The 25,314-nt window shown below is 51.6% G+C and overlaps 2 protein-coding genes across 4 annotated transcripts in view; one reads left to right on the top strand and one right to left on the bottom strand.

The window, feature by feature from the left end:
• RYR1 (ryanodine receptor 1) overlaps positions 1–883 on the bottom strand; it is a 157,842-nt gene extending 156,959 nt beyond the window's left edge. For both annotated transcript variants that reach the window (XM_034945507.3, XM_034945508.3), the window contains exon 1: positions 592–883. In XM_034945507.3, coding sequence (XP_034801398.1) covers positions 592–636 — 45 coding nt within the window. In that variant the 5' untranslated portion in view covers positions 637–883. The remainder of the gene's footprint in view (positions 1–591) is intronic.
• Positions 884–2,634: 1,751 nt separating this feature from the next.
• RASGRP4 (RAS guanyl releasing protein 4) lies at positions 2,635–25,177 on the top strand. 2 transcript variants are annotated; one of them, XR_008622167.2, is made up of 18 exons: positions 2,635–8,392; positions 12,294–12,478; positions 13,247–13,355; positions 13,480–13,539; positions 14,185–14,316; positions 14,434–14,587; positions 15,880–16,053; positions 17,270–17,386; positions 19,305–19,580; positions 20,939–21,019; positions 21,116–21,220; positions 21,364–21,482; positions 21,597–21,741; positions 23,005–23,041; positions 23,145–23,279; positions 23,396–23,508; positions 24,301–24,442; positions 25,028–25,177. XR_008622167.2 is itself a non-coding variant. In XM_055104188.2 (17 exons), the coding sequence occupies exons 1-17, from the start codon at positions 8,370–8,372 to the stop codon at positions 24,355–24,357; spliced, it is 2,022 nt and encodes a 673-aa protein (XP_054960163.1). In that variant the 5' UTR covers positions 2,636–8,369; the 3' UTR covers positions 24,358–25,177. The 2 variants fall into 2 exon arrangements, 1 of the variants encoding a protein (XP_054960163.1); XM_055104188.2 differs by having other exon boundaries at positions 2,636–8,392; positions 24,301–25,177.
• The last annotated feature ends 137 nt before the right edge of the window (positions 25,178–25,314 follow it).

The raw sequence follows: 25,314 nt of genomic DNA, 5'->3' as shown, positions 1-25,314 counted from the left end.
ACAGATGGGGAGAGACACCACCCAGAGACCCTGCAAGACCATTAGCAGCCATTGGGAGCAGCCCTCCTGCCCAAAACGAAGAAGGAAAGAAAGACCCAGAACCCAAGAGATCCCTCCCCCACGAGACCCTCAAGGGCTAGGAGTTGGAAGCAGCTGTGTCCTCCAGCTCACTCCAGCTCCCTTCTCAAGAATTTAAATAGGTCAGAGTCTGGAGCAAAAAGAGAATTAGTGGGGGGATGGCTAAATCAAGCCCAGGAATTAGAATCACCTTCCCCAAGTGCCTGCTTCCAGGATGGTGTGAGGGTGTGCTCCCTCGGGGGTCCTTCTTGTGGGGGACAAATCGCTAAAGTCAGAAGAGAGGGCAACCGAAGATCCCTTTCCCATTCTGGAGTCCCCAATCCTACTAATTCTCTGTAGTGAGAAAGGTGAAGGAGACTAAAAGACAAGAGTGACAGTCACTCAAAGTGACACAGGAAGAGACCTCGAGTCTCAGAGACCACCAGCAAGCCGGACAGGGACATTCAGAGACAGAGAGACCCTCAGAGAGCCCCAAGAGATAGCCCCGCAGGCCCCTAACCCAGAGATACGCACCGTCCGCAGGAACTGGACCTCGTCTTCGCCTTCTGCGTCACCCATGATGTCGAGGTCGGAAGCCCAGGGTCTGAGGTCGGGGAACAGAGGGAGGGGGCTGCGGGCTGGGCGGGAGGGCTGGGGGCGGGCTGGGGTCGGAGACCTCTGGGGAAGCCAGAGGCACCCGCGAGGTAGATGGAACTGCGAGGAGTACACGCGTGCTGGACAGAGATGGGAGGAAGGCCCCGCCCCCGGGCCCCATTGGACCAGGACTCCCCGGCCACTCCCCTTCGCCGGAGCCCTGCCCACATACCCCAAATCTTGGCTGGAGGTTTGCTTGGCCGTTGGCCGCCGGAGGTGGGGTGGGAGAGAGAGTATCTAGGAGGTACCTGCGCTTTCTCCCCACCACGGTAAGTAACGTGCCATCATTCTCCCATTTCACAGAGGGCAGACTGAGGCTCTGAGTGGGGAAGTTCTTGCAAGATATCACGCAGCAGAGCAGGGATGTGCACCAGATCTCCTGACTTTAAAAAGCACCAAACATAGTGATTAAGAACAAGGACTCCGGCCGGGAGTGGTGGCTCAGCCCTGTAATCTCAGCACTTTGGGACGCCGAGGTGGGTGGATCACTTGAGGTCAGGAGTTCGAGACCAGCCTGGCCAACATGGTGAAACCCCCGTCTCTACTAAAAGTACAAAAATTAGCCAGGCGTGGTGACACATGCTTGTAATCCCAGCCACTTGGGAAACTGAGGCAGGAGAATTGCTTGAACTCGGGAGGCAGAAGCTGCAGTGAGCCGAGATTGAGCCACTGCACTCCAGCCTGGGCGAGACTTCGTCTGGAAAAAAAAAAAAAAGAACAAGGACTCCGACTCCAAGCCAGATAATCTGGATCTGAATCCCACCCAGCCTTGCCACTCCCTTGAGTTACATGGATAAGCCACTTAGCTTCTCTGTGCCTCGGTTTCCCCATCCAGTAAGGGGAATATTAATAGTACCAACCTCACGTGGTTGTTGGGAGAGTTAAATGAGATAATTAATTAAATGAGATAAAACTTAAAACAGTGCCAGTGCCTGGTTACTGTAATGTAAGTGTTGCTATTATTATTATTTATTTATTTATTTAGAGATGGACTCTTGCTCTTGTTGCACAGATTGGAGTGCAGTGGCAAGATCTTGACTCACTGCAACCTCCACCTCCCAGGTTCAAACGATTCTCCTGCTCAGCCTCCTGAGTAGCTGGGATTACAGGCACCTGCCAACACACCCGGCTAATTTTTGTATTTTTGGTAGAGACGGGGGTTTCACCATGTTGGCCAGGCTGGTCTCGAACTCCTGACCTCATGATTCGCCCACCTCAGCCTCCCAAAGTGCTGGGATTACAGGTGTAAACCACCACGTCCAGCCCTATTAAAATTATTACTAGGCCAGACATAGTGGCTCATGCCTGTAATCCCAGCACGTTGGGAGGCCAAGGCAGACAGATCACTTGAAGCCAGGAATTTGAGACCAGCTTGGTCAACATGGTGAAACTCTGACTCTACTAAAAACACAGAAATTAGCTGGGCATGGTGTCACACGACTCTAATCCCAGCTACTTGGGAGGCTGAGGAACAAGAATCATTTGAGCTCAGGAGGCAGAGGTTGTAGTGAGCCGAGATCATACCACTACACTCCAGCCCAGGTGACAGAGCAAGGCTCCACCTCAAAAAAAAAAAAAAAAAAAAAATTTTATTAACATGTAGTGGTATACAGTAAGTTATATAAAACAATATCCCATAGTTAAACAAAATTACATAGAAACCGTTCTTCAAGGTATAGCAGGTTTCTAGGTGTTCCATAATTAAATACTGATGTTAATACAACTGCAATAAATAGCACAAAAGTTTGTGTCATATTATGGAATTATATAATTTGGCGTTATATAATGTATAATTATATAATTATATATTTAGGCTAATATAATTATACAGTACAATACAATTCTATGTTGTATCTATTATACATTATCCAACACATAGTTGTATATTAAATATTGTTTTTCCCTAAAACTTTATGTAAATGTAAAATGATTCTGTGTCATTGAGCATTATATCATAAGATATTAATAGTGTTTCTTATTTTTGTCAGTCATCATTATGTGTTTTAAGACCTACCCTTGTTGCTCTGTGGACACCTGGTGTGTGACAGTGGTGGCTTTGCAGGATTCTCTGGTGACTGATCCCTTCTGTTTTTCCACCTACCCCTACTGGGAGCGGACACCCAGGCTGCCTCCAGCTCTCCCGAAATAATGCTGGAGGGAACATCTGTGTATTGGTTCCCCAGGAAGCTGAGGGAGAATGTTTTATTGTGCGTACCCAGAAGCTAATTGCTGGGTGACATATCCACGTGCACCATTTGTGTAAGTAGTGCTGGGTAGCCCTCGGAATGGCTACTCACTATCAGTGCATGAGGGTCCCCGGGTCCCCATATCCCCAACCCTCATGTGGCATTTCCAACTTAACTAATTTTTGCCAGATTTATATAGGATGACTCGCTGTTTTTTAATTTATTTTCTCTATTTTATTTTTAGAGATGAGATCTCACTTTGTTGCCCAGGCTGGGGTGTAGTGGCGCAATTATGGTTCACTGCTGCCCGGAACTCCTGGGCTCAAGGGATCCTCCCACCTCAACCTCCCGAGCAGCTGGGACAACAGGCTTGTGCCACCACGCCCAACTAACTTTTAGATTTTTTATAGAGGTGGGGTCTTGCTATATTGCCCAGGCTGGTATTGAACTGCTGGTCTCAAGTGATCCTCCTACCTCAGCTTCCCAAAGTGTTAGGATTACAGGCAAGAGCCACCACGCCTGGACTCGCTGTCATTTTATTTTCCACTTCCCTGATGAGTTACCAACAATCTCTAGCATCTTCTCAGGTGCCTATCAGAGTTTTGGGTTTCTTTGTTATCTGCTCATTGTGATCCCTGCTCACTTTTTTTTTGTTTTTTTTTTTTTTTTGAGACAGAGTCTCGCTCTGTCGCCCAGGCTGGAGTTCAGTGGCGCCATCTCGGCTCACTGCAACCTCCGCCTCCCGGGTTCAAGCAATTCTCCTGCCTCAGCACCCCCAGGACTACAGGCGCATGCTGCCACACCTGGCTAATTTCTTTTGTATTTTAGTAGAGACCGGGTTTCACTGTGTTGCCCAGGCTGGTCTCGAACTCCTGAGCTCAGCCAATCCGCCTGCCTTGGCCTCCCAAAGTGCTAGGATTGCAGGCGTGAGCCACTGTGCCCAGCCTAATTTTTGTATTTTTAGTAGAGACGGGGTTTCGCCGTGTTGGCCAGGGTGGTCTCGAACTCTTGACCTCAGGTAGTCTACCCACCTCGGTCTCCCAAAGTGCTGAGATTACAAGCATGTAATCCTACATTACAGGCGCAGGAGCCACTGAGCCCGGCCATTTTTCTATTATGGTTGCTATCTTTTTCACTTGCTGATTTGCAGCTGTTCCTTTTATATTCTTTTTTTTTTTTTTTTTTTTTTTAGATGGAGTCCCATTCTGTCTCCCAGGCTGGAGTGCAGTGGCTCAATCCCAGCTCACTGCAACCTCCACCTCCTGGGTTCAACTGATTCTCATGCCTCAGCCTCCCAAGTAGCCGGGATGACAGAGCAATACCCACGACCACACCCTGCTAATTTTTGTATTTTTAATAGAGACGGGGTTTTGCCACGTTGGCCAGGTTGGCCTCGAACTCCTGATCTCAAGTGATCTGCCCGCCTCAGCCTCTCAAAGTGCTGGGATTACAGGCATGAGCTACTGCACCTGGCCTATATTCTAGATATTAATTTCTCATTGATTTTTAAATATTGCAAACACCTTTTCCCCTTCTGTCATCTGACATTTGTCCCATGGTGTCTTCGTTAAAAGAAAATCTGCCTGTAATCTCAGCACTTTGGGAGGTCTAGGTGAAAGGATCCCTTGAGCCCAGGAGTTTGAGACCAGCCTGGGCAACATAGCAAGACTCCATCTTTAAAATTTAAAAGAGAAAGAAAGAAGAACAGCAACAAAAGAAGAAAGTCTGTATTTGCATGTTATCATGTCCGTCATTTTTCTGCCTTAGGAGTTTCTGTGGTTTGATTCAGAAGTCCCTTCCTTTGTGGTCATCTGCACTGGTATTGTGGGTATTCTTGGCCAGCCCGAGGACTAAGGCTGCCTGTGTACAGTAGAAATAAGTGCCAGGATTTCTGACCTCCTCCTTGAGGCTTTTCTGGGTCCCCAGGGCCTGGCGACACTGCCACACTACGAAGTCTCTGCTCAGCCAGGATTGTTAAGTCACATTCAAGACGCAGGTGCTACAGGAGATGGGCTGAGAGAGTCAGACAGCACACCATGAGGCCAGGGGGAGAGAGGGTGAAAACGGGCAGGAAGAGAGAGTCTGAAGCTATGGTAACGTCGCGTGATGGAAAAACTAAAGACAGCGAGTTCAGTGGCTGTCTAAATGTTCTGCATTGGAAAAAATATACATCCACGGTTCTTTCTTTTAGTGAAAAAAAAAGTGGAAAAATATACTTCTGAGAGAACGATTTCAATGAATTGCTAACATGCTATGTTTGGTAGAATCACAGTAACTGCTATGACCCATTTATTCCACTCCTGGGTACTGCCCTACAGTATGGTACACTCTATGTTCATCAAAAGTCAGATGCTCAAATAGTCACAGCAGCCCCAACCTGGAAACAACTCAGATGTCCATCACAGGAAAATTGATCAATAAATCATGGAGGCCGGGGACAGTGGTTCACGCCTGGAGAGTCAGCAATTTGGAGGCATAGGAGGGACGATTGCTTGAGCCTAGGAGTTCGAGATCAGCCTAGGCAACAAAGTAAGACCCTGTTTCTACAGGAAAATAATAATAAAAAAAAATTAGCAGGGCACAGTGGTGTGCACTTGTAGTCCTAGCCACTCAGGAGGCTGAGGTGGGAAGATGGCTTAAGCCCAGGAGTCCGAGGCCGCAGTGAGCTAGGATCTCGCCACTGCACTCCAACCTTGGTGACAGAGCGAGACCCTGCTGTGGAGTCTTAATTAAGAAAAAAGAGTCAGGTTGGCAGGACCAAAGAAAAATTAAAAAAAAAAACAGAGAAGCTATAAGTTTGTCTTTTTTTACAGTCTAGGACATATAGTCCTCTTGTATAGATAACTCACTTAACTTAAAATGTTTTAGTGTCTAGTTATTACCAGACTCTAGACTGATGAAAAATAGAACTTAGTGCTGTGACTCACGCCTGTAACCCCAGCACTTTGGGAGGCTGAGGCGGGTGGATTATTTGAGACCAGGAGTTCAAGACCAGCCTGGCCAATATGGCAAAACCCTGTCTCTACAAAAATTAGCTGGGTGTGGTGGCACACACCTGTGATCCCAGATACTGGGGAGGCTGAGGCAGGAGAATCGCTTCAATTGCGGAGGTTGCAGTGAGCTGAGATCACGCCACTGCACTCCAGACTGGGCGACAGAGCAAGACTCTGTCTCGAAAATAAAAAAAAATAGAAGTTAGCATGCCACCAGCCCACTTAGTCACTATCCACAACACCTATCTCTAAATAAATAAAAATATATATATAAGTCATGGAATTGTCACATAATGAAAGACTATATGGAATTATTATTATTTATTATTATTATTATTATTATTATTATTATTTTGAGACAGAGTCTCACTCTGTCGCCCAAGCTGAAGTGCAGTGGTGCGATCTCGGCTCGCTACAACCTCCTCCTCCTGGGTTCAAGCGATTCTCCTGCCTCAGCCTCCCAAGTAGCTGGGATTACAGGCACGCACCACCACGCCTGGCTCATTTTTATATTTGTAGTAGAGATGGGAGTTTCACCATGTTGGCCAGACGGGTCTCGAACTCCTGACCTCAAGTGATCCGCCCATCTCAGCCTCCCAAAGTGCTGGGATTACAGGCGTGAGCCACCGCGCCCGGCCAAAAAAAGGAATAAATTATAACCAAATATGATAACATGGAAGAACTGCAAAGACAAGACGTGGAGAGAAAGAACCCAGATTCAATACAGGAGTCCATTTTTATCCAGCTCAAAATGAGACAAAACTACTGCGCCAGACTTCGGGCGAGTGGGGATCTGTGGGAATTCGTGCTGGGAAGAAAGACAGGGGGCTTGTGGAGGGTGAGAATGTTCTGTGTCTGGATTTGTATGAGTGTCACACAGGTTTGCTCAGTTGGTGACATTTCATCAACCTAAATACTTAATGATTCGTGATCTTTTTTGTACTTCAATTTTAAAAAAAGTGTTGAGCATGACACATTTAGGTAAAAAGAAAAAAATGCACACTCAAAAGAAAAGTCTGTTTCTAGGAGCACATGTTTATATGATGTGCTTAAACGCACAGACAGCAGTTTGGACGAAACTCGACAACGTGTCATATTGGTCACACCCTGCTTAAGAAAGGCAGGGGATGGGGAGGGGCTTCCCCAAGGCTTTACCTCCATCTCTAATGGTTTTTGATGTGTGTGTGTGTGTTTTTTTTTTGTTTTTTGTTTTTTGAGACAGGGTCTGGCTCTGCCACGCAGACTGAAGTGCAGTGGCACCATCATGGTTCACCTTGACCTCCTTGGGCTCAAGCAATCTTCTTGCCTCAGCCTCCTGAGTAGCTGGGACTACAAGTGTGCATCACTACGCTCAGCTAACTTTTTTTTTTTTTGAGACAGAGTTTCGCTCCTGTTGCCCAGGCTGGAGTGCAATGGCGCGATCTCGGCTCACCACAACCTCCGCCTCCTGGGTTCAAGCAATTCTCCTGCCTCAGCCTGCCGAGTAGCTGGGATTACAGGCATGTGCCACAACGCCCGGCTAATTTTGTATTTTTAGTAGAGACGAGGTTTCTCCATGTTGCTCAGGCTGGTCTTAAACTCCCAACCTCAGGTGATCCGCCCGCCTCGGCCTCCCAAAGTGCTGGGATTGCAGGAGTGAGCCACCACACCGGCCTAACGTTTTACATTTTTTGTAGAGACGGGGTTTTGTCATGTTGTTCAAGCTGGTCTCAAACTCTTAGACTCAAGCGATCCACCTGCCTTGGCCTCCCAAAGTGCTGGATGACAGGCGTGAGCCCCTGTGAGCCCCCGTGCCTGGTCCGGTATGTAATTTTTTTTAAGGTAACAGTGGATTGTGTGAGGATTAAATGAGTTAATATTTTTAAAGTCCTTACAGCAGTGTGTGGTACACAGTAGGTGCTATGTGGAGGTTTGTTATAATAAAGTCAGAAAGTGAAAATGTTTTCCAGGGTACAAATGGTATCACTTAAACTAGGAATAAGAGACGCCTATGAAGAAATATACGAAATACTATGTCTTGTGAGTTTCCATTCAAACCTTCATGAATTATATATATGAATATGTCCTTCTAGAAAGACAGACTTATCTTTTTGAGTGTGTGTGTTTTTACATAAATATCGGTCATGCTTTAAAAAGAAAAGCCCCTTCTTTTATTGAAGTATGACAGTGACGGGTCTTGAGACCGAAAGATGGGGGAGATAAGAGAGCCCGCCGGGGAGCTTGAGGGTGGGAGAGCCAGCGATGCCGGAAACCTCAGCAGAAGGGATCCCCGTGTGGGGGAGGGGGGCCTTCGGTCTCTCCCCAGCCTCTTCCTTCCCCCTGGCCTGAGGGTGGGTGGGGAGGGGCAGTTCCTCTTTCCTTCCCAAGCACCGAGGAGGCCCCAGCTCCCTAGGGGCTGAGAAGCTGGAGTCCTGGGGAAGGGGAGGAGCTGAGCCCTACTCTTGCGAGACCCCCGCCCTCCTCCCCCCACGCGGGAAGCATGAACAGAAAAGACAGTAAGAGGTGAGAGGACCCTCCCCAGGGAGCCCGGCAGCACCCTGAGGCCTCCCTCTGCATGCGAGGGCTGGGGAGATCACTCGCCAGGGTGGCAGGATTCCTGACTTCTTTGGGATCAGGCGCAGGGGGGCCAGGTGGATGCTTCAGGGAGTCTGGAGCCAGCTACGGCTGCAGTCGCTTGTATGTGGCATCTGTACCGTGTTGTCCCTGGAGTTTGAGCTGCTCCGTGCCCCTTTCCCACTCCTCATCACCCCACCTCCATCCCTGGCCTGGGCTGAGTGTCTCTGCCCTCCCTGGGGGCTTCCTGGTTCCCCATCCCCCTGGACTGGAAACTCCAGGCTCCTGCAGGGCCCTGGCCCAGGAGAGGGGAGTGCGGCACAGGGCAAGGCGGCTCCCCTGCCTCTTAAACCACTCCTGGCTGTTCCAGACCCCTACAGGGGGCTGCAGGACAGGGCCTAGTGGCTGGCTGTGCGCCCGGTTCTGCAATGGGCTTCATCTCCTGGGCAAGCTGGCCCTTCTGTCCCCACAGAGGCAGATGGTGGGTGGCTCCCTAGCCTGGGTAACTCCTCCTGCCACCCCCAGCACCACTCTGATGGGCAAAGGGCTTTCCTCCCCACCCAGCAGTTTAGTGGTAGACTCCTGGCTGCCTAATTTCCTAGCTGTGTGACCTTAGGTAAGTCACTTAACTGCTCTGTCTCTCGGGTTTTTCTTCTGTCAGTAGAACAATCATATCCTCTACCTTGGAGAGGCCTGTAAGTACTCAATGAGACACTCTAGACCAGTGGTTCTCAAACTGGAGCGAGCCTCAGAACTGTCTGGAGGGCTTGTAAAATACAGGTTGCTGGGCTTACCTTTAAAGTGTTTGATTTTTTTTTTTTTTTTTTTTTTTTTTGAGACGGAGTCTCGCTCTGCCGCCAGGCTGGAGTGCAGTGGCACAATCTCGGCTCACTGCAACCTCTGCCTCCCAGGTTCAAGCGATCATCCTGCCTCAGCCTCCCAAGTAGCTGGGACTACAGGTGTGCACCACCACACCCAGCTACTTTTTTGTATTTTTAGTAGAGATGGGGTTTCACCATGTTGGGCAGGATGGTCTCGATCTCTTGACCTCGTGATCCACCCACCTCGGCCTCCCAAAGTGCTGGGATTAGAGGCATGAGCCACCACCCTCAGCCTTAAAGTGTTTGATTTTGTAGGTCTGGGTTGGGACCTGAGAATCTGTATTGATATCCAGTTCCCAGGTGATGCTTTTGGTACTAGCTGGGTGCCCACACTTAGGGAAATGCTGACTTAGTTAGAATGCTCCCTCCTTAGCCTAGGACATATATAATACTTTAAAATGTCCCTTCTAGTAACGGTGGCTCATGCCTCTAATCCCAGCACTTTGGGAGGATAAGACAAGGAGAACTTGAAGCCAGGAGTTCTAGACCAGCCTGAGAAATATAGTGAGACCCCCCCCCATTGACACACACCCAAACACACACACAAAATTAGCTGGGTATGGTCGTGCACACCTGTAGTCCCAGCTACCTGGGAGACTAAGGCAGGAGGATCACTCGAGTCCAGGAGTTCAAGGTTACAATGAGCTTTGATTGCACAACTGTGCTCCAGCCTGGGAGACAGAGCAAGACCCTGTCTAAAAAAGGGTAGAGGTGGGAGCCTGGCGTGATGGCTCACACCTGTAATCCCAGCACTTTCGGAGGCAAAGGTGGGAGGATCAATTGGGCCCAGGAGTTTGAAACCAGCCTGGCCAACATGGTGAAACCCCATTTCTACTAAAAATACAAAAATTAGCTGGGCGTGGTGGCACGTGCCTGTAGTCCCAACTACTTGGGAGGCTGAGGCAGGAGAATTGCTTGAACCCGGGAGGTGGAGGTTGCAGTGAGCTGAGATCGCACCACTGCACTCCAGCCTGGGTGACAGAGTGAGACCCTGTCTCCAAAAAAAGAAAGAAAGAAAGAAAAAAGAAATCCCTGGGGAAGGTCCAAGGACTATCCTCATTTTTCCTTCGAGGAAATTGAGCCCCAGAGAAATTAAGTGACTAACATGAAGTCACAACAGCTGGCAAAAATTTCTGGATTCTACTTTCGTCTGAAGCCTGGATTCAGCTCCCTCCCTGCTCCCACCATCCTTGTCTCTCCAATACCCTCTTCCCCTATCAGGAACAGCAGCCTCTGGGAGGCACCAGGCAGAGGGAGAATTATTATTACTATTATTATTATTATTATTTTGAGACTAAGACTCGCTCTGTTGCCCAGGCTGGAGTGCAGTGGCACGATCTCGGCTCACTGCAACCTCTGCCTCCTGGGTTCAAGCAAGTCTTCTGCCTCAGCCTCCTGAGTAGCTGGGATTACAGGAGCCCACCACCATGCCCGGCTAATTTTTGTATTTTTAATAGAGATGGGGTTTCACCATGTTGGCCAGGCTGGTCTCGAACTCCTGACCTCAAGTGATCCACCCACCTCAGCCTCCCAAAGTGCTGGGACTACGGGCGTGAGCCACTGTGACTGGCCTCTCTTTTTAATTTTTTTATTATTATTTTTGAAACAGAAATCACTCTGTCACCCAGGTTGGAGCACAGTGATGCAGTTCCAGCTCACTGCAGCCTCCACCTCCTGGGTTCAAGCGACCCTCCTGCCTCAGCCTCCTGAGTAGCTGGGATTACAGGCGCCCGCCATCACGCCTGACCAATTTTTGCATTTTTAGTAGAGATGGGGGTTTCACCATGTTGGCCGGGGTGGTCTCGAACTCCTGGCCTCAAGTGATCCACCCACCTTGGCCTCCCAAAGCTTTGGGATTACAGGCGTGAGCCATCACACTGGTCCAAGAGCCTTGCTCTCCTGAGGGCTGTGGGAGGAAGGAGGGGAGGGTGTTAGAGACCAAACGGGAGCCCTGAGGAGGCAATTCCTGAAGGCAGGTCCTCCCATGCCTCTGCCTAGGGAGGACAGGAGAGATCCCAGGGGTCTTCTCCCGAGTCACTGGTAGGCCAGGAGTAATCCTGGGATCTGCCAAAAGGAAGTCTCTTCCAGGATGCCCTGGAAGCAGTCAAGAGGAAGTTGGGGGCAATGCCTGGGGAAGGAGTTCTTATGATTCCCTGAGGGGTCTTGAGTGGTCCCAGGGGTCTTCTGCTGTGATTCCCTGGGAGATTCAGAGCAGTCCTGAGCAGCGGCCCCCAGGCTTTTTGGCACCAGGGACCAGTTTTGTGGAAGGGGGTGGGGATGGTGTGGGGATGATTCAAGTTAATTACATGTATCCTGTGCTTTATTTTTATTATTACTACATTGTAATATATAATGAAATAGTTACGCAGCTCACCATAATGTAGAATCAGTGGGAGCCCTGAGCTTGTTTTCCTGCAACTGGATGCTCCCATCTGGGGGTGATGAGAGACAGTGACAGATCATCAGGCATTAGGCATCAGGCATCATAAACAGCACGCAGCCTAGATCATCAGGCATCATAAACAGCACGCAGCCTAGATCCCTCGCATGTGAAGTTCACAATAGGGTTCATGCTCCTAAGAGAGTCTAATGCCCCAGCTGATCTGACAGGAGGTGGAGCTCAGGCGGGGGTGCTCGCTTGCCCGCTGGTTCCTAACAGGCCACGGACTGTTACCCGTCTGTGTCCCAGGGGCTGGGGACCCCTGGTCTTGAGGATCTTCCTGATTCCCTGAAGGGAGCAGGAATATCCCTGGGAGTTTGCTTTTGGGAGAGGGCTCCCATGATTCCCCCAGGGATCTGGAATATTCCTGGGGATTCTCCCTAGAGTCCCTGGTAGGTCAGGGGTAACCCTGGGGCTTTGCCTTTAGGAAGCCTCTCCCGTGGTGCCTTGGGGCGTTAGAGTCAAAAGGAATTCTAGGGTCTGTCCGAAAGAAGGTGCTCCCATGACTCCTCGGGGGCTGTGCCCACAGGAAGTCCCACCAGGAATGCACCGGAAAAACAGGAGGGCGAGGCCGGCCCCGCCAAGTGCGCCGCCACAAGACATGCCCCAGCCCCCGGGAAATCAGCAAGGTCATGGCTTCCATGAACCTGGGCCTGCTGAGTGAGGGCGGCTGCAGCGAAGATGAGCTGCTGGAGAAATGCATCCAGTCCTTCGGTAAGTGTCCTCTCCCCAGCAGCCTCCCTGGCCCTAACCTCGGGCTCAGCACTCGCTTCTCTCCACCTCAGTTTTTGGAGGTAAAATGAGAACAGGGCTGGGTGGAATGAAACTCAATCACTACATTAGAGATAACAGAAACACCTGCATTTCTTCTTTCCTGAAATGGAAATATATACATTTATATATATATATAATACATGTGTATATTATATATATTTATATAAATCTTTTTTCTTTTCTTTTCTTTTTCTTTTGAGACAGAGTCTCGCTCTGTTACCCAGGCTGGAGTGCAGTGGCCTGATCTCAGCTCACTGCAACCCCCACCTCCTGGGTTCAAGAGATTCTCCTGCCTCAGCTTCCCGAGTAGCTAGGATTACAGGCACATGCCACCATGCCCGGCTAATTTTTGTGTTTTTAGTAGAAACGGTGTTTCACCATGTTGGCCAGACTTGTCCCGAACTCCTGGCCTCATATGATCCGCCTGATTCAGCCTCCCAAAGTGCTGGGATTACAGGTGTGAGCCACTGTGCCCGGCCAGTCTGGTGCTATTTCAATCTTCAGCAAGACTTGCCAGGGGTGATGCTGCCCCATGCACAATACAGATAAGGAAACTGAGGCACAGGAAGTTAGGTTGCCTGTCCAAGGTCATGCTGGGGATCACCGTTAGAGCTGGTCTTTGAACCAGGTGGTCCGGCAGGATCTGGAGCTACGCTCTGCATTGCTTGAGGGCCATTCTGTCACAGAGTACCCCTCCTTCCACCCCAGATTCAGCTGGCAGCCTGTGCCACGGGGACCACATGCTCAACATGGTGCTGGCCATGCACAGCTGGGTGCTGCCGTCCGCCGACCTGGCTGCCCGCCTGCTGACCTCATATCCTCCAGGACTGTGAGCTATGGGTGGAGGGCAGAGGGCAGAGTCGTGAGAACCTGGGCAATGGGAATGGGGAGCAGGCAGGTCATGGATCCTGGAGAACAGAGCCTTGACCAGAACTCAAATACCAGAAGGCCACAGGGGACACCCAGGAGCTGAGACGGCTGCAGATCTGTCACCTGGTCAGGTAGGGCTGGGCCGAGATCCCCACTCTCAGGACCCACGACTTCCATCCTGCTTCCCCCTCAAAAAACATTCCTCAGAGAATCCCCAGGCCAGTTCCCACAGACCCAACCAGCCCCACAGGCCAAAATCCCACTTCTGAGACACCTGTAGCTTGGTTCCTAAGACCCTCTTAGTTCCGTTCCTTAGAACCCCCACTTCCTAGAGACCCCCCTCACCAACCAGATCCCATAGACCCTCCTAGCTGGTGCCCAGAGACCTCCAACTCTGATCCCCAAAATCTCTACCTCCCACAGACCCCAGCCTAGCCCATAAGACCCCCTCATTCTGTCCCTCCAAAAATTTCACCCCCGGAAGCCCCCAGTCTAGTTCCTAGGACGCTCCACGATCTTGCTTCCCAATAATCCCACTTCCAAGTGACTCCCCGGTCTGTTTCCCACAGATCCCCCCAGTCTCTGTTAAGAGACCCCCATCCTACTCCAGAGATTCTCCAAGCCTGGTGCCCCTCCAAACCCCAACCCTCCAGGGACCCCCACACACATTTAGAGACCCCCTAGCTCAGCACCTAGAAATTCCTCAGCCCAAAATACCCCTTGTAGAGACCTTCGCCACCCCCGGCCTCATCTCACCATCTCCAAACCACTCTTAGGTACTGGCTGATGCGACACCCTGAGGTGATGCACCAGGATCCCCAGCTAGAAGAAGTCATAGGTCGTTTCTGGGCCACCGTGGCCCGGGAGGGCAACTCAGCCCAGAGAAGACTGGGAGACTCTTCTGACCTGTGAGTCAGCCCTGTGCTCCCCTCTTCCCTGCCCCATCGCCATTCTGCCGTCTCCCTCTACATCCCCAAGCCCTCAACTGTGAGCCACTCCAATACCCTGCCCCTCTTGGCCCCCAGCCTGAGCCCTGGTGGCCCTGGCCCCCCACTCCCAATAAGCAGCCCAGGCCTGGGCAAAAAGCGCAAAGTGTCCTTGCTTTTCGACCACCTGGAGACGGGGGAGCTGGCTCAGCACCTCACCTACCTGGAGTTCCGGTCCTTCCAGGCTATCACGGTGAGGACCCCCTCCCATCCCTGTCCCAAGCAGGGGAGACACTGGGGTAGGGGAGGGATTGGCTGGGGGAAGGTAGGACTGAGAGGACACCTGCATGGTCATTCGGCAGATATCTCAAAGTCTTAAACTCAAACCTGTATGCTAGAAGGTCCAGGAAAATGAGTTAAAGAGGCCGAGGCAGGCAGATCGCCTGAGGTCAGGAGTTTGAGACCAGCCTGGCCAACATGGTGAAACCCCATCTCTACTAAAAATACAAAAACTATCCAGGTGTGGTGGTGCATGCCTGTAATCCCAGCTACTTGGGAGGGTGAGGCAGGAGAATCACTTGAACCTCAGGAGGCAGAGATTGCAGTGAGCTGAGATCACACCACTGCACTCCAGCCTGGGCGACAGAGCGAGATTCTGTCTCGAAAAACAACAACAAAAAAGTAAAATAAATAAATAAAAGGCTTATTGCAGCGACTGGCACTTAGTAAGTGCTCAAAATATTTTATCATTTATTCAACAAGCATTTAAATTCATGGTGCCTCAGTTTCCTCATCTGTAAAATGGGGATATGCACAGTTCCTGCCTTGCAGGAACAGTGCCTGGTCCAGGGTAAATGCTATCTGCTTGAACCATTTGAAATTGTCATATATTACCTACCCAAGGATCAGTTTCACGTGCTTCAACATATATATGCATTAGCTTTTGCCATCTGGACATCATCATTTCAAGGGAAGGTGGGGATCTGTTTCCTTCATGTGAAACTGTCCCGATTGTATGTGTGTGTTGTGTGTGTGAGTGTGTATGCAAATATACTCAGTGTAGTGGATGTGGGTATGAAATGAACACTCCTTGGGCAGAACAGATAGAGGTTGATTTCAATTCATCTTCCCCAGCCTTCCCTTTGCTTACTGTATACCAGTCAGGTGTACAGTTAAGAGCATATAGATGCCCACCCTGACTCACACCTGTGTGACCCTGGGCAAATTACCTATCCTCTATGTGCCTCAACTGTCTCACCTCTAAAATGGAATGATACTCACCTCATAGAGTTATGAGGATTAAATTAGTTAATATGATTACTTGTCAAATATAGTGCCTGGCTATATTGAAACATGCCTCCTCAGATGGGAGAGGAGCATGGGGACGTTAAGGACATGTAGCAGCCTGAGGGTTGGGGGACAGATGACAAAGGTCACTCCGGCTAGACCAGGCTAGGACATCAGAGATCGTGACTGCTAGTTGGATGCCATGGAAGGGCAGGGCCTGAGCGCCACGGCCCACCTTGACACCCACCTCGCTCCCAGCCCCAGGACCTGCGGAGCTACGTTTTGCAGGGCTCAGTACGAGGCTGCCCGGCCCTGGAGGGCTCCGTAGGTCTCAGCAACAGCGTGTCCCGCTGGGTGCAGGTGATGGTGCTGAGCCGTCCCGGGCCCCTACAGCGCGCACAGGTGCTGGACAAGTTCATTCACGTGGCACAGGTGAGGCCCGCCCCTTGGGGCTGCGAACTCCACGGCACGCAGCTACCTGGTCCTTCCCCTTCCAGACCCTCGACCCCACAGGGTCATCCCGGCGGTGACGTCACGCATCTCCCGGCCCCGCCCCCGAGGCCACAGTCTGGGCATTCCAACCAAGGACCGTAACTTCTTCCTTGGCCTTGATGTCACCGCGTCGCACCCACCGTGGCCCCACCCCTTGGCCCTAGACGTGACAGGCTCCCAAGCCCTATGCCCGAATATTCTATCCTCAGGTCAATGAGAGTGTCTCTTCCATGCCCCCACCTTTGTGGGGCATGGAAGCCCGAGGCTTCAATCCCCAGTCCCCAGGCCCCAGCGGTCGCTTCGGGATTGTGCATCGCGCCCCATTGCGTCCAGGCTCTCCCCGCCCCGCCCCATTGTGTTACGCCCTTCTCTTCCCCTCCCTTCCCCCTCCTTTCCGGACACCTTCTCGCCCTTCTGGGGAAAAGGGAAGCCCTACGGCCCGCTGTGGCCGCGCCCCCTTGCGTATTTCAGACCACGCCCTTCCTCTGGTGTCTTCCCTGGCTTTCTTACTCCTGCAGGGCCCCTGAGACCTGGGGGTCTCGACGTCCGCCTGGGGTCTCCTTAGTCTGAGCATTTTCCATTCCTCCCTGACCCCACTCTCTCCACAGCAACCTCTGCCAAAATTTGTCAAAAGGAGGGCAAGGGAATTCCCCAGCTGCCCTGGTGGCCCCACACCTGTCTAGCATCTGTCTGACTCCTCCATATCTCTCTGGCCCTATTCACCTCTGCCTGGCTCCCAGCTCCTGCCCAGAGCCTGCACCTTCTTGCCTCCCCGCACCTGTGTGACTCTCAGAGCAGTCAGACCCCCAGATGGCTGACACCCTGACATGTCTGAAGCCTCCTCCACCTGGCACACACCTGTCTATTCCCCAAATCCGCCCAACTTCTCGTACTTCCTGTCTCCCCAGATTTTCTAACCTCGTATCAGTCAATCACTTGCTTGACCCTCCCGGCTCAGATAACCATCTGACACCCCTGTGAGGCCCACACATGGCATGTCCCACTCTTGCCGCACACACCCGCCTTCTCTCGCCTGTCTGATCCCCACATTGGTCCACACATGCCTGGGACCCCACCTCAACTGGGATGCTGTCATCTGAACTCCCGACTTGCCCTCCCTCCCGTGACGGCCCTGTGTGCATGCTTCTCTTCCTAGAGGCTCCACCAGCTGCAGAATTTCAACACGCTGATGGCAGTCACAGGGGGCCTGTGTCACAGTGCCATCTCCAGACTCAAGGACTCCCATGCCCACCTGAGCCCTGACAGCACCAAGGTGAATCCCACTACCCTCCCCAAAGCTCCAAGTGGTCAGCTGTCTTGAGCCCCCACACCTAATTCCCCAAGCCCTGTCCATTCCTGCCCAGGGGTCCTGGTACCACCTGAAGTCCTTGCTCCTCCAAATCCCAGACCCCCAGGCTCTGCCAGCATTCCTCCTCCCTGTCATCCATCCACTCATGGTGCTGATCCCTCTCTGCTTTCAGTGTGTCTGGTCCGGAGCTGGACTGTGAGGGAGACAGATGGGAGATAGGCTAGCAGAGAACTTTGCAGTCCCCATGGGGAGGACTGGCTGAGGTCAGAAAGTGGCAGGAAATTAAGCCGAAGATGCCCTGGGAAGATCCTATAGCGCCTTGTAAGATGGGCTAAGCTAGGGAAGTTTTGAGAGTGATGACACACCCTTGATAAGATCTGGGTTTTTAAGAAATAATTATAGGCTGGGTACAGTGTGGCTCACACTTGTAATCCCAGCGTTTTGGGAGGCCAAGATGGGAGGATCACTTTAGCCCAGGTGTTTGAGACCAGCCTGGGCAACATAGCGAGACCCCATCTCCAGAAAAATTTTTTTTTTTCTTTTTTTTGAGACAGAGTCTTGCTCTTGTCGCCCAGGCTGGAGTGCAGTGGTGCAATCTCGGCTCACTGCAACCTCTGCCTCCCGGATTCAGGTAATTCTCCTGCCCCAGCCTCCCGAGTAGCTGGGATTACAGGGGTGCACCACCATGCCCTGCTAATTTTGTATTTTTAGTAGAGACAGGGTTTTACCATGTTGGCCAGGCTGGTCTCAAACTCCTGACCTAAGGCGATCCACCCACCTTGGCCTCCAAAAGTGCTGGGATTACAGGTGTGAGCCTCCGCGCCTGGCTGAAAAAAAATTTAAAAATAAATTAGCCAGGGATGGTGGCCCATGCCTGTAGTCCCAGCTACTTGGGAGGCTGAGGGGGAGGACTGCTGGAGCCTCCCCCTCAGCCTTTTCATTGTTGTTTTTTGAGACGGAGTCTCACTCTATCTCCCAGGCTGGAGTACAGTGTCGAAATCTTGGCTCACTGAAGCCTCCACCTCCCAGGTTCAAGCGATTCGCCTGCCTCAGACTCCCGAGTAGCTGGGATTACAGGCCTGCACCACCAGACCCAGTTAATTTTTGTATTTTTAGTAGAGACAGGGTTTTACCATGTTGCCCAGGCTGTTCTCGAACTCCTGACCTCAGATGATCCGCCTGCCTCGGCCTCTCAAAATGCTGGGATTACAGGTGTGAGCCACCGCGCCCAGCCATCAAGCTCAGGAGTTTAAGGCTGCAATGAGCTGTGATCATGACACTGTACTCCAGCCTGGGTGACAGAGTGAGACCCTAGCCTAAAAAATAAATAAATAAAAAGGCCGGTCTTCATGGCTATCGCCTGTAATCCCAACACTTTGGGAGGCCGAGGCAGGCAGATCACCTGAGGTGAGGAGTTTGAGACCAGCCTGGCCAACATGGTAAAACCCTGTCTCTACTAAAAATACAAAATTAGCCTGGCGTGGTGGCTCAATGCCTGTAATCCCAGCTTCTTGGGAGGCTGAGGCAGGAGAATCGCTTGAACCCAGGAGGTGGAGGTGGCAGTAAGCCGAGATCACGCCACTGCACTCTAGCCTGGGCAAGACAGCAAAACTCCATCTCAAAAAAAAAAAAAAGAAAAAAGAAAGAAAGATAAAAGAAATCATTTTAGCCAAAGAATGGGGGATTGTGGAACTTCTCTGAGATGGGGACCCAAGAGGAAGAGCAGTTTGGGGGAGATGCTGAGACCGGCATGGGATATGGAAGGGCTCCAGAGGTTTCCACAATGCCACTGGGTCCCTGAAGGCCTAGAGCCCACACAGGAGGCTGCTCAGGGGATGGGACTGTCCTGATAACGCCCCCATCCCATGTCCCTCCTCCCCAGGCCCTCCTGGAACTCACTGAGCTCCTTGCCTCCCACAACAACTACGCCCGCTACCGCCGCACCTGGGCTGGCTGCGCGGGCTTCCGGCTGCCTGTACTGGGCGTGCACCTCAAGGACCTGGTGTCCCTGCATGAGGCACAGCCCGACAGGTTGCCTGACGGCCGCCTGCACCTACCCAAGCTGAACAACCTCTACCTGCGGCTGCAGGAGCTGGTGGCCCTCCAAGGGCAGCATCCACCCTGCAGCGCCAATGAGGATCTGCTGCACCTCCTCACGGTGAGCCCCCCCCGGCCCCGCCCAGGCTGGGCTTCCAAGGGTACTGAGATATAGGGTCCTGGGTGTGTGAGTGTCTCCAGGACCAGGATAGAAAAGTGCTGGAGTGCATGGGTTTTGAAGCCAGAACTTCTAGGTTTTTTTCTAGCTGCGTGATCTTGGGCAAGTCACTGAACCCTTAAGCCTCAGTTTCCTTATCCACAAAATGGGAATAATAAAAGGACCCAGCCGGGCGCAGTGGCTCACGCCTCTAATCCCAACACTTTGGGACGCTGAGGTGGGCAGATCACCTGAGGTCGGGAGTTCGAGACCAGCCTGACCAACATGGAGAAACCCCGTCTCTACTAAAAATACAAAATTAGCCAGGAGTGGTGGTGCATGCCTGTAATCCCAGCTACTTGGGAGGCTGAGGCAGGAGAATTGCTTGAACCCGGGAGGTGGAGGTTGCAGTGAGCTGAGACTGCGCCATTGCACCCCAGCCTGGGCAAGAAGAGCGAAACTCCTTCTCAAAATAAATAAATAAATACAAATAAAATAAAAGGACCCACTTCAGAGGGTGTTGAGGAGAGACAGCCAATGACATCGTTCAAAGAATGTCTTTAAGACAGTGTCTAGCCGGGCGCAGTGGCTCATGCCTCTAATCCTAGCACTTTGGGAGGCTGAGGTAGGCAGATTGCCTGAGGAGTTTGAGACCAGCCTAGGCAACATGGTGAAACCCCATCTCTACTAAAAATACAAAAAATTAGCCTGGCATAGTGGCACACGCCTGTAATCCCAGCTACTTGGGAGGCTGAGGCATGAGAATCGCTTGAACCTGGGAGGCGGAGGTTGCAGTGAGCCAAGATCGTACCACTACACTCCAGCCTGGGTGACAGAGCGAGACTGTCTCAAAAAACGACAGTATATGGAGCAGAGTGAGCTCTGTATTCTATTTAAGTAACATGTTTTTTCCCCACTTCCTCCAATGACTCAAGTATCCATTGATCTGAGCTCTGGAATTGCTTTGGGGTTCACATTCTTAAACTCCAAGGTTCTGAGCTTCTCATGCTGATAGCCCAAAATCTCAAGCTTTGACATATCCAAGAATCTAAGCAAAAGGCTACTAACAGTTATTGATCATTGACTGTGTGCCAGGTACCTCATTCCACCTTACAACCCTATGAGGTCGGGACCCTTACTGTGCCCATTCTGTAGATTGGGAAACTGAGGCCCAGAGAGGTGAGGTCACTTGCCCACTGTCCCACAGCAGTAATGCCAGGATTTGAACCCAGGAGGGGCTTTGGGAAGAGCCTGCGAGTGAGTGTGGGGGTCTGGGGCAGGGCTGTAGATGGGAGGATCCGTAACCCCCCTGTCTGCTCCAGCTCTCCCTGGACCTCTTCTACACGGAAGACGAGATCTATGAGCTTTCTTATGCCCGGGAGCCGCGTTGTCCCAAGAGTCTGGTGAGACCCGACCCCTGGCCTCGGACTCCCCCAATTACCTCGAACCCCCCCTAAGCCTATGCAGTGACTAACTGTGCTCCTCTGTCCCCGCCCCAGCCACCCTCCCCCTTCAATGCACCTCTGGTGGTGGAGTGGGCCCCTGGTGTGACACCCAAGCCGGACAGGGTCACACTGGGTCGGCATGTGGAGCAGCTGGTGGAGGTAAGGAGGGGAGGGTGGCCCGGCCACCAGCAGCCAGGAGGGAAGACATCTGTAGAACCCTGAGCCTGGAGGCGGGGACTTATGGCCATGGGGATCATATTTCAACAACTGGGCCTTATCTGCTTCCCCACACTCCTCTGAAGTCTGTCTTCAAGAATTATGACCCTGAAGGCCGAGGAACAATCTCTCAGGAGGACTTTGAGCGACTCTCGGGCAATTTTCCCTTCGCTTGCCATGGGCTTCACCCACCCCCACGCCAGGGGTAAGTGGTTGTGACTCCTGGATCCCCCAAAGATGAGGACACTGGGGTTGCCTGGACTCCTGGGTCTGGAGGACATTGGGGCAGGTCATGCTGAGGCTCAGTTTCTGCCCCCAGGAGAGGATCCTTCAGCAGAGAGGAGCTGACAGGGTACCTGCTCCGGGCCAGCGCCATCTGCTCCAAGTTGGGCCTGGCCTTCCTGCACACCTTCCATGAGGTCACCTTCCGAAAGCCTACCTTCTGCGACAGCTGCAGTGGCTTCGTGAGCACCCCACCCCATCACCACCCTTAGGTTCCATCTGTCCTGAAGCCGGCAGTCCGCAAACCCCAGATAACCCCCAAATTCCAGAAATCCTCCAGCTTCAAATCATCCTGTTTCATATAAACCCTAAACACCAGACATTCCCTATATCCTGGATAATCTCCAAATGCCAGATAATCCCCAAATCCCAGATAATGTCCACCCCAGACAATCGCTGAACCATGGATAATATCTAAAACTCTAGATAGGAGGCCAGGAGTGGTGGCTCACGCCTGTAATCCCAGCACCTGGGGAGGCTGAGGTGGGCGGATTGCTTGAGCTCAAGAGTTCAAGACCAGCCTAGGGAACATAGCAAGAGAGACCCCGTCTCTACTAAAAATACAAAAATTAGCTGCATGTGGTGGTGCATACCTGTGATCCCAGCTACTCAGGAGGCTGAGGCACGAGAATTGCTTGAATCCAGGAGGTGGAGGTTGCATGAGCCAAGATCGCAGCACTGCACTCCAGCTTGGGTGACAGAGCGAGATTCTGTCTCAAAAACAACAACAACAACAACAACAAACCTGGATAATCTCCAAACTGGGTAGATTATGTTCAAACAGAATCATCCTCCAAATCTCTAGACTCCAGATCATTCAAACTCTGAATAACTTCCAAATTCAAGAGATCCTCAAACTCTTGCTAGTGGATCAATCTCTCAACCTATAACCCGAGACTAATTCACAAACCTTGGATTACTTCCCACATTCATTTATTCATTCATGAAATATTTACTGAGCACCTCCTGTGTGCCAGGTAATCCTAGGCCCTGGGGATACAGCAGGAATACAGCAGACAATTCCTGCCCATAGAACTTGCATTTTAGTAACTCTAAATTTTACCTAAATCTAGTATCTGAGGTGATTATCTAAACTTGAGATAATCTCCAAGTTTCCTTTATTTATTTTGTTAAGAGATGGGTCTTGCTCTATTACCCAGGCTGGAGTGCCGTGGTACAATCATGGTTCATTGCAGCCTCCAATCCTGAGCTCAAGCGATCCTCCCACCTTGGCCTCCCAACCTCCCACCTTGGCGTCTCAAAGTGCTGGGATTACTGGCATGAGCCACCGTACCCCACCCACATTCCTTTAATTCCAGTTAAATCTCTAGCCTTGAGAATTTCAAAACCTGGGTAGCTTCCACACTTCCACTCCCCAGCTGCCCTGCCAATCCACAGCCCTCCCTCTCCTACGATGGGTAACCTTTTCTCCTTTCTCTTCCCAGCTCTGGGGTGTCACCAAGCAAGGCTACCGCTGTCGGGGTGAGTGGGGTGTCAGTGAGTGGGAGGGAAGCCTTGGCCCGCAGGCTGGAAGAATGGATGACACAGATCGGACCCCTGGCCATTAACCGCTGCCTTCCCCCAGAGTGCGGGCTGTGTTGCCACAAACACTGCAGAGACCAGGTGAAGGTAGAATGTAAGAAGAGGCCAGGGGCCAAGGGCGATGCAGGACCCCCCGGAGCTCCTGTCCCATCCACACCAGCTCCCCATGCCAGCTGTGGTAAGACCTAGAGCACACCAGTGCTGGGAAGGGGCCTGGGGGAAAGGGGTTGAGTCCAAGGTCAAGAAGAGGTCCTTCCCATCAGACCCACATCCCTTCCATCCACCCACAAACAGGCTCCGAGGAAAATCACTCCTACACGCTATCCCTGGAACCTGAGACTGGGTACCAGCTTCGCCATGCCTGGACCCAGACTGAATCCCCACACCCTTCCTGGGAAACAGATACGGTGAGGAGAAACTGCCCCTACCCACAAGTGGATACAGGGGACACAGGCCATTGGTGTGGGGAAGACTGGACAGATTTGGAGACCCATAGAAAGTACAAATATGCAGAAGTCCTTGACTGCTGGGGTAGGAGGGTATGGATACTGGTTACTTTTTAATACTGATAGAAAAATAGGCTGGGTGCGGTGGCTCATGCTTGTAATCCCAGGACTTCGGGGAGGCTGAGGTGGGAGGATCACTTGAGGTCAGAAGTTCGAGATCAGCCTGGCCAACATGATAAAACCCTATCTCTACTAAAAATACAAAAATTAGCCAAGTGTGATGGCGGGTGCCTGTAGTCCCAGCTACACGGGAGGCTGAGGCAGGAGAATCACTTGAGCCCAGGAGGCAGAGGCTGTAGTGAGCTGAGATTGTGCCACTGCACACCAGCCTAGGTGACAGAGCAAGACCCTGTCTCAAAAAAAAAAAAAAAAGAAAGAAAAATAGAAGTTTCAACATGTTGGGGGTAGGGTGGGGACAATAACCACTAGGAGAACAGAAAAAAGGATTCTAGCCAATAAGATAGCAAGAATAAGGCCAAATATATCGGGAGCTACTGTACGGGTTAATGGAGTAAACGCCACTATTTGAGGGCAGAGACTCTCAGATTGGGTTACAAAAAGGATTCCACAGGGGACGTTCATTCATCCACTTACCAGTCTGGGCAGGGAAGTGTTCCTGGCAGTGAAGCGTCTCCTAGACATCATATGCTCCCCACATCATCTGTCATCTTTCTTCCTCCCTTCCTCCTCCAGGTCCCCTGCCCGGTGATGGACCCACCATCAACTGCATCCTCCAAGCTGGATTCCTAGACATCTCTTGGTCTCCTCTCTTCCTCACTCCCTTCCCCCAGTCAGTCCTGAGTCCTGTCGTCAGACTCTGGCAGGGCTCCCAGAGGTAGGCCTCCAGAGGCATCCGCCTTCCCATCCACACTGCCTTTAGTGGTACGTCCGTCATCTTTTTCCCTGGAAGTGACTTTCCTCTTTTGCATCCTGGTGGATGCTAATCCTGCTCCCTTTCCCTGCACTTAGTATCTGTGCGGCTGTGTGTTGGATACATTTAGACTCAGGCCTCATTCTACCACCTCCCTACATCTCCATTTCTTTTTTTTTTTTGAGACAGAGTCTTGCTCTGTCACCCAGGCTGGAGTGCAATGATGCAATCTCAGCTCACTGCAACTTCCGCCTCCTGGGTTCAAGTGATTCTTCTGCCTCAGCCTCCCAAGTAGCTGGGATTACAGGCACGTGCCACCATGCCCGGCTAATTTTTGTATTTTTAGTAGAGATGGGGTTTCCCCATGTTGGCCAAGATGGTCTCAAACTCCTGACCTCATGATCCACCAGCCTCAGCCTCCCAAAGTGCTGGGATTACAGGCGTGAGCCAACGCGCCCAGCTCCTGCTTTTCTGCATAGAACGTTCTCCCTCTGACAGCCTATACTTTTTCCCTCTTTATCTCGTTGAACGTCTGTCTTTCCTCAACAGGAGCATCAACTCCAGGAGAACAGGGATTTCTATCAATGTCATTCACTGCTGCATCCCCAGTGCCTAGAACAGGGCTGGCAGGTGGTAGGCGCCTGACAGATGCTTGTCTGATGCCTGAATGTCTCCTTACCCATGCCCATGGCGCAGGATAGATGTGCTATAGGGCAAAGAACTTTGAGGGTCGAGCAGCAGGGGCCCATTCAGTCCCAGGGAGCAGAGACCCCCCCCCCACCCCTTCACAAACCCCAACACCCCTGACTTGGCCCCCACAGAGAGAGGTCCTACAG

The sequence above is a fragment of the Pan paniscus genome, chromosome 20, assembly GCF_029289425.2.
Source record: "Pan paniscus chromosome 20, NHGRI_mPanPan1-v2.0_pri, whole genome shotgun sequence".
Classification (NCBI taxonomy): Eukaryota; Metazoa; Chordata; class Mammalia; order Primates; family Hominidae; genus Pan; species Pan paniscus.
Note: the sequence above shows the minus strand (reverse complement) of the source record. Positions and strands in the feature narration are given on the sequence as shown.

Coding starts and splice junctions, on each gene's coding strand:
- RASGRP4 (XM_055104188.2), top strand. CDS start 8,370: ATGAACAGAAAAGACAGTAAGAG. Junction 14,588..15,879: donor GGTCCTTCCAGGCTATCACG/GTGAGGACCCCC, acceptor CCTCGCTCCCAG/CCCCAGGACCTGCGGAGCTA. Junction 19,581..20,938: donor ATCTGCTGCACCTCCTCACG/GTGAGCCCCCCC, acceptor TGTCTGCTCCAG/CTCTCCCTGGACCTCTTCTA.